This window comes from Cololabis saira, chromosome 7, assembly GCF_033807715.1.
Source record: "Cololabis saira isolate AMF1-May2022 chromosome 7, fColSai1.1, whole genome shotgun sequence".
In the NCBI taxonomy this organism is placed as follows: domain Eukaryota; kingdom Metazoa; phylum Chordata; class Actinopteri; order Beloniformes; family Belonidae; genus Cololabis; species Cololabis saira.
This window is the reverse complement of record NC_084593.1, coordinates 20,563,824-20,577,084: the sequence shown is the minus strand read 5'-3', so window position 1 is coordinate 20,577,084 and position 13,261 is coordinate 20,563,824. Positions and strand designations below refer to the sequence as shown.

At 40.2% G+C, this 13,261-nt stretch overlaps 2 protein-coding genes across 5 annotated transcripts in view; one reads left to right on the top strand and one right to left on the bottom strand.

Annotated features, from left to right (window-relative positions):
- The first annotated feature begins 262 nt into the window (after positions 1 to 262).
- On the top strand, positions 263 to 6,732 carry rmnd5b (required for meiotic nuclear division 5 homolog B). Of its 2 annotated transcripts, none has more exons than XM_061724995.1 (10): positions 263 to 365; positions 2,555 to 2,729; positions 2,915 to 3,057; positions 3,142 to 3,279; positions 4,296 to 4,396; positions 4,600 to 4,766; positions 4,905 to 5,070; positions 5,238 to 5,340; positions 5,435 to 5,589; positions 5,808 to 6,732. In XM_061724995.1, exons 2-10 carry the CDS (start codon positions 2,591 to 2,593, stop codon positions 5,869 to 5,871), a joined length of 1,176 nt encoding a protein of 391 aa, XP_061580979.1. In that variant the 5' UTR covers positions 263 to 365; positions 2,555 to 2,590; the 3' UTR covers positions 5,872 to 6,732. The 2 variants fall into 2 exon arrangements, with proteins under 2 accessions (XP_061580979.1, XP_061580980.1); XM_061724996.1 differs by lacking the exon at positions 263 to 365 and adding an exon at positions 383 to 497.
- Positions 6,733 to 8,459: 1,727 nt separating this feature from the next.
- n4bp3 (NEDD4 binding protein 3) overlaps positions 8,460 to 13,261 on the bottom strand; it is a 37,490-nt gene continuing 32,688 nt past the window's right edge. For all 3 annotated transcript variants that reach the window (XM_061724992.1, XM_061724994.1, XM_061724993.1), the window contains exons 7-10: positions 13,144 to 13,236; positions 12,806 to 13,057; positions 12,447 to 12,705; positions 8,460 to 10,892 (exon numbers count right to left, since the gene is read on the bottom strand). In XM_061724992.1, the coding sequence (XP_061580976.1) occupies positions 10,507 to 10,892; positions 12,447 to 12,705; positions 12,806 to 13,057; positions 13,144 to 13,236 (990 nt within the window). In that variant the 3' untranslated portion in view covers positions 8,460 to 10,506. The remainder of the gene's footprint in view (positions 10,893 to 12,446; positions 12,706 to 12,805; positions 13,058 to 13,143; positions 13,237 to 13,261) is intronic.

The window sequence follows — 13,261 nt, the reverse complement described above, 5'->3', positions numbered from 1 at the left end:
GTACTCTTATGTCTTGCCGCTTTTAATGTCGATGTAAAGCACTTTGAATTACCTTGTGTTGAATTGTGCTATATAAATAAACTTGCCTTGCCTTGCCTTGCCAAATATGTATGCAGAGAAATAAAAAAATCATCAGCCAGACAACATGTTTCCACTTCTGGTGAGCCTGTGTGAATCGTACCCTCTGTTTTCTGCTGTATTTCCTGCTGTGTTTCATGTAAAAAAACGTGAAGCAGCCTGATGCGAGGCTTTTATTTTGAAATGCGAAGTGCGGGACCGGAAGTTCCGCGTCACGCTGCTGGTGAAGTGTTGCCATAACAGGCAAGCGGCTAACGCTAATGTTTGCTAACTAATTAGCAGGACAGGTGAGTGTTTTTGACCCCAATATATCCTACAAATTCAGCTGAGCAGCGATGTGTGGTGTAACTACGGAGGTATTTCAGGAGGAGCAGCGGGCTGTCATTGTCACTAGTGGCTCGGCCTCCGCAGGCTAACAGGTTTGTTTATGTTAGCTCTGCGGCGGCTTATTACACTAAATTAACCCTCTGAATTAAAATACACGCCTGACAATTGACCCACTGAATATATCAAATCAACAGAGAGTAATAACTAGAGAAGAAACTTGACATTTTAGTGTTTTCTAATGTATTTCAGCATTAATTGTGGTTGCTTGGTTGTTTACGGTCGTTGGGCTTTTTTTCCCTCTCCTTGAGTTACAACACATATCCATTTATTACCTTCAGTTTTTTGTTGTTTTTTTTACATTACAAAGTATATATGAGTGGAGGAAGACAGGGGGTGCCAACAGAGTTATCCTTTAACGCGTTTTTACCGTCACCTGGTGATTATAATTCACTCTGGTGTGGATAAGACTTGAATAAGAGCCAGAGGCCGCAGGATCTGTGTGTGTTTTTAAGACTGTCAGCATCGTGAATCCTCACAGGACAAACTTTGACCAGGACAGCATCTAAAGGCAGCACCAGGACCTGGGAGACAACACAAATCAAACCTCCTTTAAGGGGTTTTTAACTCATTACTGCACACTAAAAGGTTAAATACTAATTGAAAAGACTTCAAAATCACATTTTCTCAAAATAACATCTTAAATTAAGGGTCTGTAACTATAGTTGTAGGTTGTTTTTTTTTTTTTATAAAATGTTAAGGAATATTATGCTTAATAGAATTATTCCACTTACAACATAATTTAGTTTTTTAGAAGTTTAGGAAGTCTGAAACATGATTACTTATGTTGTTACACCAACTAATAATCTTAAAAAAATGTCCAATCAAATCAACAGAGAGTAATAACTAGATAAGAGACTTGACATTTTTAGTATCTTATGTATTTTAACATTAATTGTGGTTGCTTGATTGTTTACGATCGTTGGGCTTTTTTTTTTTTCTCCTCTTGAGTTACATCAAATATCCCATTTATTACCTTGAGTTTTTTGTTATTTTTTCTTTTACCTTACAAAGTATACATGAGTGGAGGAAGACAGGGGGTGCCAAAATAGTTATCCATTAACGCGTTTTTACCGTCACCTGGTGATTATAATTCACTCTGGTGATTATAATTCACTCTGGTGTGGATATGATAAGACTTGAATAAGAGCCAGAGGCCGCAGGATCTGTGTGTGTTTTTAAGACTGTCAGCATCGTGAATCCTCACAGGACAAACTTTACCAGGACAGCTTCTAAGGGCAGCACCCAGGACCTGGGAGACAACACAAATCAAACCTTTAAGGGGTTTTTAACTCATTACTGCACACTAAAAGGTTAAATTCTAATTGAAAAGACTTCAAAATCACATTTTCTCATCCCCCATCCTTTTCTGTAGATGTAAATAAATTAAGGTTCTGTAACTATAGTTATAGGTATTTTTGTTTTATATAACATGTTAAGGAAAATTATGATTAATAAAATTGTTCCACAACATATTTTAGGTTTTTTATGAGAAGTTTAGGAAGTCTTAAACATGATTACTTATGCTGTTACACCTACTAATAATCTTTAAAAAATGGCCAATCTCTAGATGATGATTTCTACAAGACCTGCTTGATTATGGCAAAAAAATATAATACTAATTTTCTTGGAGCTTTAAGGCAAGGCAACTTTATTTGTATAACACAATTCAACACAAAGTAATTCAAAGCGCTTTACATCAACAGTAAAACCAGCAACACACAATTAAACAGTAAATAACAAATAAAATTAAATAAAATGATAAAAGAGGTAAAATAATAAAAAGCACAAGTTGTTAAAAAAGTAAGGGCAGTAGAGTACAGCAGATAAGTATTTAATTTAAGAGTAAGCTTCAGTAAACAGTAATGTTTAACTGTGATTAAAAAAAAAAAAAGGGGGGAATACATGAATACAATAGAACATAATCTTAACAAGACAGAATTTCTGTATTTGTTCCCTCCTTCATTAGTAGATAGAAGCCAAAAAAATGTGGATATATTTTTTTGAACGCACAGCCCTAGATTCATAGGTAATCCAGGGCTTGGGTTAACAATGACTGCTGCTGGTTATTTCTTTTCCCTTTTAAATCCAGGTTTTGTCATTGTGAGTGTGCGTTCCAGTCTGAATCATGGAACAGTGTGCATGTGTGGAGCGGGAGCTGGAGAAAGTGCTCCATCGCTTTGTAACGTATGGCCACCAGTCGGAGGAAAGGCTAGACGAACTCCTTCGCAGCGTCTGTGAGATACGAGGACAGCTAGTTGCTTTTGGTGAGACAAAATAATCCTTGTTAAATGACTGAACACTATAAATATAGATATTTTTGATATGTTTGTTGTGTCAATTACATCACAATTGTGCTTTGTTATCCCTCTGCTAGGTTTTAACCAAACATATTGTACTGATGGTATTTATGATGTCCACATTAATCATTTTGTTTTTGTCTGCCTAACAGGAGTACAAGATGCAGACTTATCAGTCCTCTCCCAGACTATGGCCCAGTGTTGTAAGAATATCAAAGAAACCGTGCAGATGTTAGCTTCTCGGCATAAAGACATTCATGGCAGTGTATCCAAAGTTGGCAAAGCCATTGACAGAGTAAGGACAGAGAGCACTTTTCTTTCAATATTTGAAGTTTAGCATACATATACGTCACCTTGTGTGTACTCTTTTCTTTGGTAGAATTTTGATGCAGAGATCAGTGCTGTGGTGGCAGAAACAGTTTGGGATACGCCAGAGAGGCAGAAATATCTGAGTGAAACCATTGTGGAGCATCTCTACAGGCAAGGGATGCTCAGCGTTGCAGAGGATCTTTGTCAGGTAAATAATTGTATTTGTGTGATTGTGGCAATCAAACAAGTGTTTTTGATATTGCCTGAATGGCTTGGAGATGGTTTCTTCACAACATATTTAAATGTCAGGGAACTCACTCAGATTTAAAGGATTAAAGTTTGCTCCAATTAGATGAATACTGAATTGATCGGTTCTAAAGCTGATAAGACGAGCAAGTCATGTACTTTTTTAAGAAATGAGAATAGCTGCGCATTTCAATTTAATTTATTTTTATTTAATTTAATTTAGTGTTATACAACCCGGCACTAAGGGTTCATACAGCAATGCTCTCATGGTCCTAAATAAAAGGGGACAGTTCAGTCAGGAAGGGCATTTGGATGTAGAGTAGATGCCAAATCAATATGCGGTGCGCAGAGCTGATTTCCACACCGGATTGGTCAGGGCCTCGGTTAACAACAACCACCACTGTTATTGTTAACCAGCACCATGCCATTTAAAAAAACAAATGCTACTTTTGGTCAAAGTAAAAATTTGTTTTGATTCAGGAAGATTTCAGAGGACATGGGGAAATGCCAAAAGAAGAAGATTTTGTCAGATTTAATCAGTGGTTAAAAGATAAATGTTCTTTCAAATTTTTGTGGCGATTTAATAAGAGAACAGGGTGGCCAGTTACCAATGAACAGTGTAATTCTAATATGTTATGATGTCATTTTCTTTAATAAAGAACTTAATGATAAAAGATGGCACAGAACTATTGCACCAGAAATATAGCTTACCGTAGTCATCTTGACAATAATGTTTATCAGTCTTCTGCAGCAGTTTTTTCTGGCTTAAACTAAATATTGTGGATTCACAGTCTCCATTCTTACAAGACTGTCTGATAAGTGTCAGACAATCAACACACTGTTCTGTTCTTGGAGACCTTGTAAAATAGTTGGTAATAAATACTAGAAAATAATAATTTATTGCTTATTATCTCTGAATGCTATTTGAGTTCATCACTTATAACTATTGGAAGGATTTATAATGACTTGTCTTTTCAGGAGTCTGGTGTAGTTATTGACATGAGTATGAAGCAGCCTTTCCTGGAACTAAACAGGATTCTTGAAGCTCTGAGGATGCAGGACCTGAGGCCAGCATTAGAGTATGTCTTCTGTTTGTTTCTCTGCATTCTTTATATTTCTCTGTCTATACAGTCTGTGTAATTTTCTTTTTAAACAGTTTACTCTTGTACTAAGCCTTACTATAGTATTATAGAAGCCATTTAGTCAAAATGTTCATGTGTTTATTTCTGCTGTGGTTGTTTGCAGTAATTGACTGTACTGGTTTGCATTTGTACCTCCTTAGATGGGCCGTTACAAATCGCCAGCGCCTTCTGGACCTGAACAGCAGTTTAGAGTTCAAGTTGCATCGCTTGTACTTCATAAGTTTGCTCAGTGGAGGAATTGGTAATCAAATGCAGGCCCTGCAATATGCAAGGCACTTTCAGCCTTTTGCTTCTCAGCACCAGAGAGGTCTGTCGTCATGCCATTACCCACTTCTTTAAGAAAACTTAAGTTTATCGGCACACTTATTTATGTAAAAATAATGTACCTTATCGTAGCCAATATGAAATTACTTAATTTTTGATATTTTCCAATCTTTATTTGCAGATATTCAGATCTTGATGGGCAGTCTGGTGTATCTACGTCACGGTATTGAGAACTCTCCGTATCGCACTCTTCTTGAGACGAATCAATGGGCTGAGATCTGCAACATCTTCACCAGGGATGCCTGTGCTCTGCTGGGCCTCTCTGTAGAGTCTCCACTAAGTGTTAGGTTAGAAAAACATTAACAGTACACTAGAACATCTATTAATCTATCTTCTTTTGCTCTTATTTAAAATTATTTTGCCAAATTTGAGGCTAGAACTATTTGGTCCCATGTTTGCTGCCAGTACTTCTCAGTGCTGCTTCTACTTTTTTTTTTTTTTTTTCTTATTCCAGTTTTGCATCGGGTTGCATGGCCTTGCCAGTGCTGATGAACATCAAGCAGGTGATCGAGCAGAGACAGTGCAGTGGAGTCTGGACACACAAAGACGAGCTGCCTGTAAGCCACTTCAGAATTTTAATAGGTCATCTGTCACTCCTTTTCAGTTTGTCTGAGTCTTCAGTTAATTCTGTCCATCTCTACATCTATACAGATTGAAATCGACCTGGGAAAGAAGTGCTGGTACCACTCTGTGTTTGCCTGCCCAATTCTCCGGCAGCAGACCTCGGAGAGCAATCCTCCCATGAAGCTCATCTGTGGCCACGTCATCTCCAGAGACGCTCTCAACAAACTCACCAACGCTGGAAAGTAAGTCTGTATAAATGTTCTTGGGTCAAGACATCACCCAGTCAGGGACCTTGATGGGGAAATGTGTACAATATTAGGGGCAGTTTAAACCAGATTGATGGTTGCTTTAAAAAAGAAAAAAAAAAGAGAGAGAGAGAAAAACGTTTCAATTAAGCACCTAGATGTGATGTAAAGTGTCCACAATAATAACACCGCATTCCTGCTCTCATCATCCTCAGGTTGAAATGCCCATACTGCCCCATGGAGCAGAATCCATCACATGCCAAGCAGATCTACTTTTGATACCACAAACTCTCCCACATTAAGAATAAAGTTACCTGGAGCTCTGTATTTCCAGGACTCTCGCTCTGGCCCTTTCCTCTGTCCCTGGCCCACTGGCCTTTTCTTGTAAGCATTAAGGTTTTATCCCAGTGCTCCTGTGGACAGCCTTGGACATCCTGTAACCCACCTCAGACCCTTCAAGTTTGTATAATTTACAGGGTCAAGCAGGGAGTCCAACGACAGCCTGTAGTAGAGTGAAGAGTCCATGAGAACATCCTCGAGAAAAAGCACCTCTGAAAAGGATGATTAATTCAAACTCATTTGAAAATGCCTGCAGAGTTATAAGCTTATGGTTTTAAAGTATGTTATACTTCTTAGTGTTTGTTTTTCCTGGCTTTATTGACTGTTTGATTTGGATGACTGCTTTTCTTTTTTCTTTTCTTTTTTGACACAAGCAGAATGATTATGAATGGTTATAGAGTAAATGTTATGAATAGGCAGATTCTACTTTCAGGATGGTAATAAACTTCTGTTTCACATGAAAAAACCCCTCAGAGTAGCAAACTGCATGGAAGGTTTGTTGTTTGCTGGTGAACGGAAATTAAAGTGTGGAGGTGTATCTTGAACTGAACTCTTGATTGTGACCCATTACTCCTCCATGTTGTAATAAAGGCCTCTCATGGCTCTAAAGTCGCCATCTGCTGATGCATTCGTTTGATCAGTAGAACAATGAAGTTAATCAGCGAGGACACGGCTTTCTCTCTCTGTGACTGACTGCACCAGCAAGATTTCCCTCATTGTTTGAAGCTGTTTGTCTGGTTCTATGTATGTATTTAACAAACGTTACAAAAAGCAAACAAAAACATATACAACTGTGAAAAAGTGTACTGTTCCTGTTTGTCATCACAGCCACGCCATGTAACATAGTAAAACAGAATGGCAGCACCAACTCTACTGAATAACTTTGCAAATTACTGACTCAGCATTTCCCACGTGCCATCGCTTCAGTCTGTGTATCCTAGCCAGCACGCCACGTGATTCGGAGATGTACATTGGTGTGACGGTAGCGTTATAGTATGACTTGCGGTGACCGTGGACTTGTGACTTAGCTTTACCTGTCGTGTATGGGAAAGTCTTCTGATCATTGTGGCTGTTGTTTCATACATACAGTATATATATATATATATAAATACTTCAATATGCCACTGCTGCAAAAGGTTTGCTTTTATTTGAAGTTGAGTTGAGATAGTAACAATAAAATTCATGTATTTCCTCAGGGTTCATGGTTAACAGCCCAATGCTTTGCATTTAGTATTAAAGCTATACATTTATATAGACCCTAAAGGAGTATTGAACAAAGACTACTCATATTTCATTATTAAGGCAGAAAGTTGCAGGAATTAATGGACTTTGTAAATATTATTTGGTTTTTCGTGTGGCGGCTTACATTTGGAGTAAGTGTGAAGGCATTTGGATGTACAGTATGTTGAGATGGCCAGTTCTAATAGTGCAATTTCCTGGTGTCTTCTTGGAAACGGTGATGTCACCTCACACTGCTGAGGCAAGTATCTTCAACAAGCACTACACCAGCATAGCTCCCCCAGACGATGCAACATTACACTTAGTTTTAGATAGCTTCAAATTAACATTTTACGTTTGGTTTCATGCTGAATAGGTTGAAGTAGCCATTTTGATTTGGACTTCCCTCAAGCTTTCTTTCCTTTCCCCCCCTTTTTGGTTGACAATCATTCATCGCTTCTCCAAGGGTCCCTTCAGGTAGACTGCTGGGGCTCTGTTCTCCTGTCCTTTTAATTTAACTTAATCTTTCCGTTCCCCTTTTTTGTGTGTTATGCAACTTTTACTGTAAATATTTATCCTCTAACATGTTTCATAAACTTGCATCTGATATTAAAATAAAATTTATACTCCAGTCATTTTCAGATTTTTTTTTTCTTGCATTTTGGTATTGGGCATCTTTTCTCTTTCATCACCACTTGGTGGCACTACTGCTGCAACTCCGCTCATCAAACTGGTCAAACATAACCTTCAAGTCAGATACAGTATCTCAGCTTTTAATTGGAGCTTGACATGCAGCAACTATTTTTAAAGATAAATTATTCACAAAACATTCAGCCATTATGTCAGTTCTTCAGATAAACAGTGCTGATGGAATTCAGCGCTGCAACACTCCCACAGAGTCAGAACATGTGAGAACAGTCTTTTCTCATCCCACTTCAGTAAATCACTCAACCTCTCTGAAGCTGCACTGTTATATTAAGCCCCAGTTTATATAATGTTTTAAATGCCAAGGTAAGGGCCGTGTGAGTCAGCTGAGCTCATATCTGCTCAGATTAATGCCCCGTACAAAAGATAAACCTACATTATGAACTTGCATATGCTTTTTTTTGTACTATTTATGTATTTACCGTCCCGTTTTAAAAACCAACAGTTGAACCTTCATCTCTCAGCTCTCTCAGGGATTGCTATTTATTTTCCTTGGGTAAACAGGGACCCCACATCATGAACTAGAGGTTCAACTCATATTTAAACATACAACATTTCACAGCCAAAACGTCTGCTCAAATAATGCGCCATAAATGCCAAACAAATATGTACACAGTAGTTTTAATTCCAGTAAATAGACAAGAGTCACAGTATGTTGAAAGGTCGATAGAGAGCTGGCTTTTGATGGTTCATATATGAATAGACCACACTACGTCATGCATGTGCAACGCTTCTCACCAGTAAGCAGGGTAAATGTAATCATCTTTCAAATCCATGAGCTGCAATCGGGGATGTGGAAGTGCACAGATTGTGTTTTTGGAATATAACCACAAAAAGTCAATAAAAAAGAACAAAACAAACAAAAAAACAAAAAACTGCAGTTCTGTACAAAGTATATGGATCTCACCTGAATGGAAACTTAATAAAATAAGTTCAACATTTTAGTTTAGGGCACCTTTTTTTTTTCTAATGGCAAATAAATATCATTGGCTTCTTTGAAACCAGACATCTTTGGCTGTCCATGCTTCACCCAGATGTGTAGTTGTATTTCTAGAGCTTAGATGAACCAGGTGTGCTGAGACGCTGAAAGTGACTGAATCATTTACAAAACTCTGAAGCAGGGCAGCTCAGGTGCTTGACTGTAGTTTTACAGAAATGACGACGCTCTCCTGCTGAGGATGGCACAAGTCTCAGTGCGACCGTGTTCAGAAGGAGGCAACGCATCCAGTCTTTGCAGGATAAGGACATTACACAATCAACGAGGGTGCTCGGGGAGGAAGAGGAGAACAGATGGGAACCTATGGAAGCTGTTCTCTACCAGGAAAACAAGAAAAATAAATAAGAGAAAGAACATGAGAAAGCCTAATGGCTGCAACTTTTGAGATGCGCAACATTTTGACACTTAATCTGCTGTCACGTAAAAGAAGAAAGTACGCCCACTTTCAAGTTGAAGGATTTTTTTGTTGGCGAAAAAAAAACTAAGGCGGACCCAGTTTTTAAATTAGAAAAGTACCTTAGATGAAAAACAACACATAACGTTATCTGATGTGTCATTTTTCTAAACCAAAATACAGAAACAGTATACAAAAAACCCCTAAATACAGTCCTTAACTCAGTGGTCCTGAGAACCAGTGAAAGCAGCACTGTATTATCACTTTATCGTTGTTTGGGATCATTTTCTTGCTGCATGATCTAGTTATAAAGATGGTTGACCTCATATTTGACTGGAATATTTTGGTATACACAGGAGCTCTTGACTGAGTCAACGACTGCAAGTTGCCAGATTCCTGCAGCTGCGAAACATACCGCAAATAATCCCACATCCACCCCCGTGAGGTGTTGGAGTTGATTTCCACTTTGGTCTTGTCTGTCCAAGGAACGATGTTCAAGACGTGTCTCATCTGCAGTTTTAAAAACAAAAGAAACACTGTATTGTTCTTTTTTTTGTTTAGAGAAAGAAGAGATGTCCCCATGGCAACGCTCCCAAACACAACCATACTTGCTGAGCATCATAAATCTCCTACAATGAGCTCTAACATTGAACACAGAGTGGAGTCTGAGGTGTCAAGCTGGGGTTGTTTTCATGTCGTTCTCCCGTCAGAGCTGTTATAGGCGTGCTCACGCTCGCTGGTTTATGATTAGCCACCTCCTCTCTTAACTCCCACGGAAACAACAAGAGTGTAATTAGTTTTTCATACTCTGCTTCTGCACGCGGCTTCATTTTGTTTGTTGGAAATAGTATCATGTCATGTGTTGTTCATCTGTGGTTGTATTTGCTTAATTTCAAGACGTGGTAAGGGCCAGAAGACATTTATGACCTGATATGTAAAACCAAACAACTGACAGAAGGTGTACTTCCTTTTTGTTGTAATTAAATCAATTACACTTTGTAATCTGAATTAGACATCTTGTAATTATGGTTTGTCTAACACAGACCACACACTCTTGTCCAAGTGTGTGATCTGTGTGGTGTATGGGGATTTTGACTTTCCTCAGTATTGTCTTCGCTAATGATTGGATAACTGTGACTTACTACCTTACAATTTCAGGATTTAATAGGTTCATTTAGTTTTTCTTTTGCTGACAGACATGCTCTTCCACAGACACCACCTCAGGAGAACACAGTTTGCGTCGCAAACGAGTCTGTCACATTCAGATTTCAGATGATTCGATCCTCTCGATCCACGGCAGACTGGAGGAAGGAGCGTCCCTTTGCGTTTCTCCTGCTGTCTCACTCTTGAGCTCTGGCATTTCCCTTTCCAGTGTTCCTGCTCCGCTCCCCCCTCCCCCCTCCACTCCGTCATCTCCCCGCTCTCTGCCCGCCCTCAGCTGGTGCAGTTCCCTGTCGAGCGCTTCGTTGCGGTGGTACATCTCCAGGTAGCTGGCCTGCAGCTCCTTCTGGTAGCGGATGACCTTGTCCTTCTCCGTCTGCCATGTGTGCCTCTCTTCCTCGAACGCCAGGACCTGGGCTTCGTTTTGGCGCCGCTCCAGCAGCAGCTCTGCACGCAGACGCTCCTCCGTAGGGCCCCCGCAGACTCCTGCGAGGAAAAGGTTCATATGGTTTCAGTTGCAGTCCAGAAGAGCCACAGGGGGAAATAATGAAAAATACTGGCTGCTGGTGAGCAATCAGAGCTGAGAGCTCCTGACCTGCTTACTCAAGTAACCTGGTTTCAGATTTAAACTTAGAAACATCATGACTGAAAATATTCCAGAGTCGTGCTCGCTGGGTTTTCAGGAAACCGATTTAAAATGATTCACCGAGTTAAGGGTAGAACACTGTGCTGCTTGTCAGATCTGGTGGAGCATCAAGACCAGAGAATAAAGGTTTGTCTCTTTTTTATGAGTCAATACACAAGTGGGAGACCAGGCCCGGTTCTACGAGGGTGCATAAGCATGCATTGCACCCTCAGTTTATGTGTTTGCATGCTCAGTTGAAAAGACGAAAAGAACAAATGCGTGCGCGTTAAGCCTGATTTATGGTTCCGCGTTAAATCGACGGCGTAGCCTACGGCGTAGGGTACGCGGCGACACGCACCGTACGTTCGCGTCCCTGCGTATCTTACGCCGTAAACTCTGCGTTGGTGCAACGCGGAATCATAAATCAGCCAGTGTCTGTCACTCATCTGCTTCCTGCACCAGCAAGACGCTGCTCTCTGCTGCTCCGTTAACACAAAGTAACGATGGATATTGGGAAGTGGTTCAAGCACAACGACGCAAGCAAGTTTACAGGACTGTCTCAGAAAATTTGAATATTGTGATAAAGTCCTTTATTTTCTGTAATGCAATTAAAAAAACTAAAATGTCATACATTCTGGATTCATTAAAAATCAAAGGAAATATTGCAAGCCTTTTATTATTTTAATATTGCTGATTATGGCTTACAGTTTAAGATTAAGATTCCCAGAATATTCAAATTTTTTGAAATAGGATATTTGATTTTTCTTAAGCTGTAAACCATGATCAGCAATATTAAAATAATAAAAGGCTTGCAATATTTCCTTTGATTTTTAATGAATCCAGAATGTATGACATTTTTGCATTACAGAAAATAAAGGACTTTATCACAATATTCTAACTCTCTGAGACAGTCCTGTATATTTATGGTTATATTTATTTTTGTTGCTATGTTTTATTTTCTGTTGCTAGATTGTCTGATGGGTGAGGTACTGTAGTCCAGACTAAATGTAGCATTTTCTTTGTTCTGCAGCGATATTGCTGCAAAAATGCACTTGAAAGACAAATATTATTGTTTGACTGGTATCATTCCACTTGAAATGACTGTCATGTTTAGTGATGGTTTTGAGCTGTATAGATAAAATTAGTTTGAATTTCTATGTTTTATTTTCAGGGTAAGAAACATCTGTTGCTAGATTGTCTGATGGGGGATGTAGCCCAGACTAAATGTAGCATTTTCTTTGTTCTGCAGCAATTTTGCTGCAATAAAGCAATAAATATTCTTGTTTTGCTAGTATCATTCCACTTGAAATTATGGGAAAATGCATAATTTAGTGTTGAATAACGTGCCAGACATGTGCACCCCCTCTGATCTGAGATGCAGCCCTACTAGAACCGGCCCTGTGGGAGAGAGGTACCTGTGGCCCCTGTTGATGAATTGTCTTCAGGTCCTTTCCCATCTTCACATGCACTTTTAGAGGGACACCAGCCACGCTGCGTCCCCTGCAGGATGAGCTTCAGATCCTCTATCTGGGCCTCCCCGTTGCGCAGCTCTGTTCGCGTCTCCCTGAGCTGTGTCTTCAGCTGGAAGATCTCGCTCAGCTTGTGGGTCACCTCTGCCTGGGAGTCCCGAAGCTGCTGCTTCAGCAGGGAGATCTCCCCTGATTTCTGGCAAACCTGCGAAGGGGGATATGAGGGCATGATGGTAAATGATGGGAACTACTGCTTTACCAGCAGCAGATTGTCCCTGCAGCACCCCGTGTTTCCACGGACTTACCTCCCACTGCGTCTCCTCTAGGGTCGGGCTGGTTGGCTTTGGCATGGCTGGGGCTTCGTGCCTCATTTCCCTTTTCACGCTGTTAAGCTCCTCTTGTAGTCGATTCTTCTCCTGCTGGGCCTTGAACAGCTGCAACTGCAAGTTGCGCTGCGAACGCTGGGCATGCTGGGAGACCTGACGCAGCTTAGCGGCGTACAGACGCTTCAGGTCCTCCACCTCCTTCTCCCACAGGCGCTGTTTTCCCTCAAACACCTGCATTCACTCAGCAGACGAGGATCAAACATCAAAGGAGGTGCAGATGGATGTATAGACTGTGAAAGACAGGCGGTGAGACTCACCTGAGCGATGGCGCCCTCACTTTCGTCCAGGTTTCTTTTCATCTGTTTGAGTTCATGCTCCTTCTCCACCAGGCGTTCCTCCAGATCCCGTACCTGGAAAAGACAACAGCCGGAATGA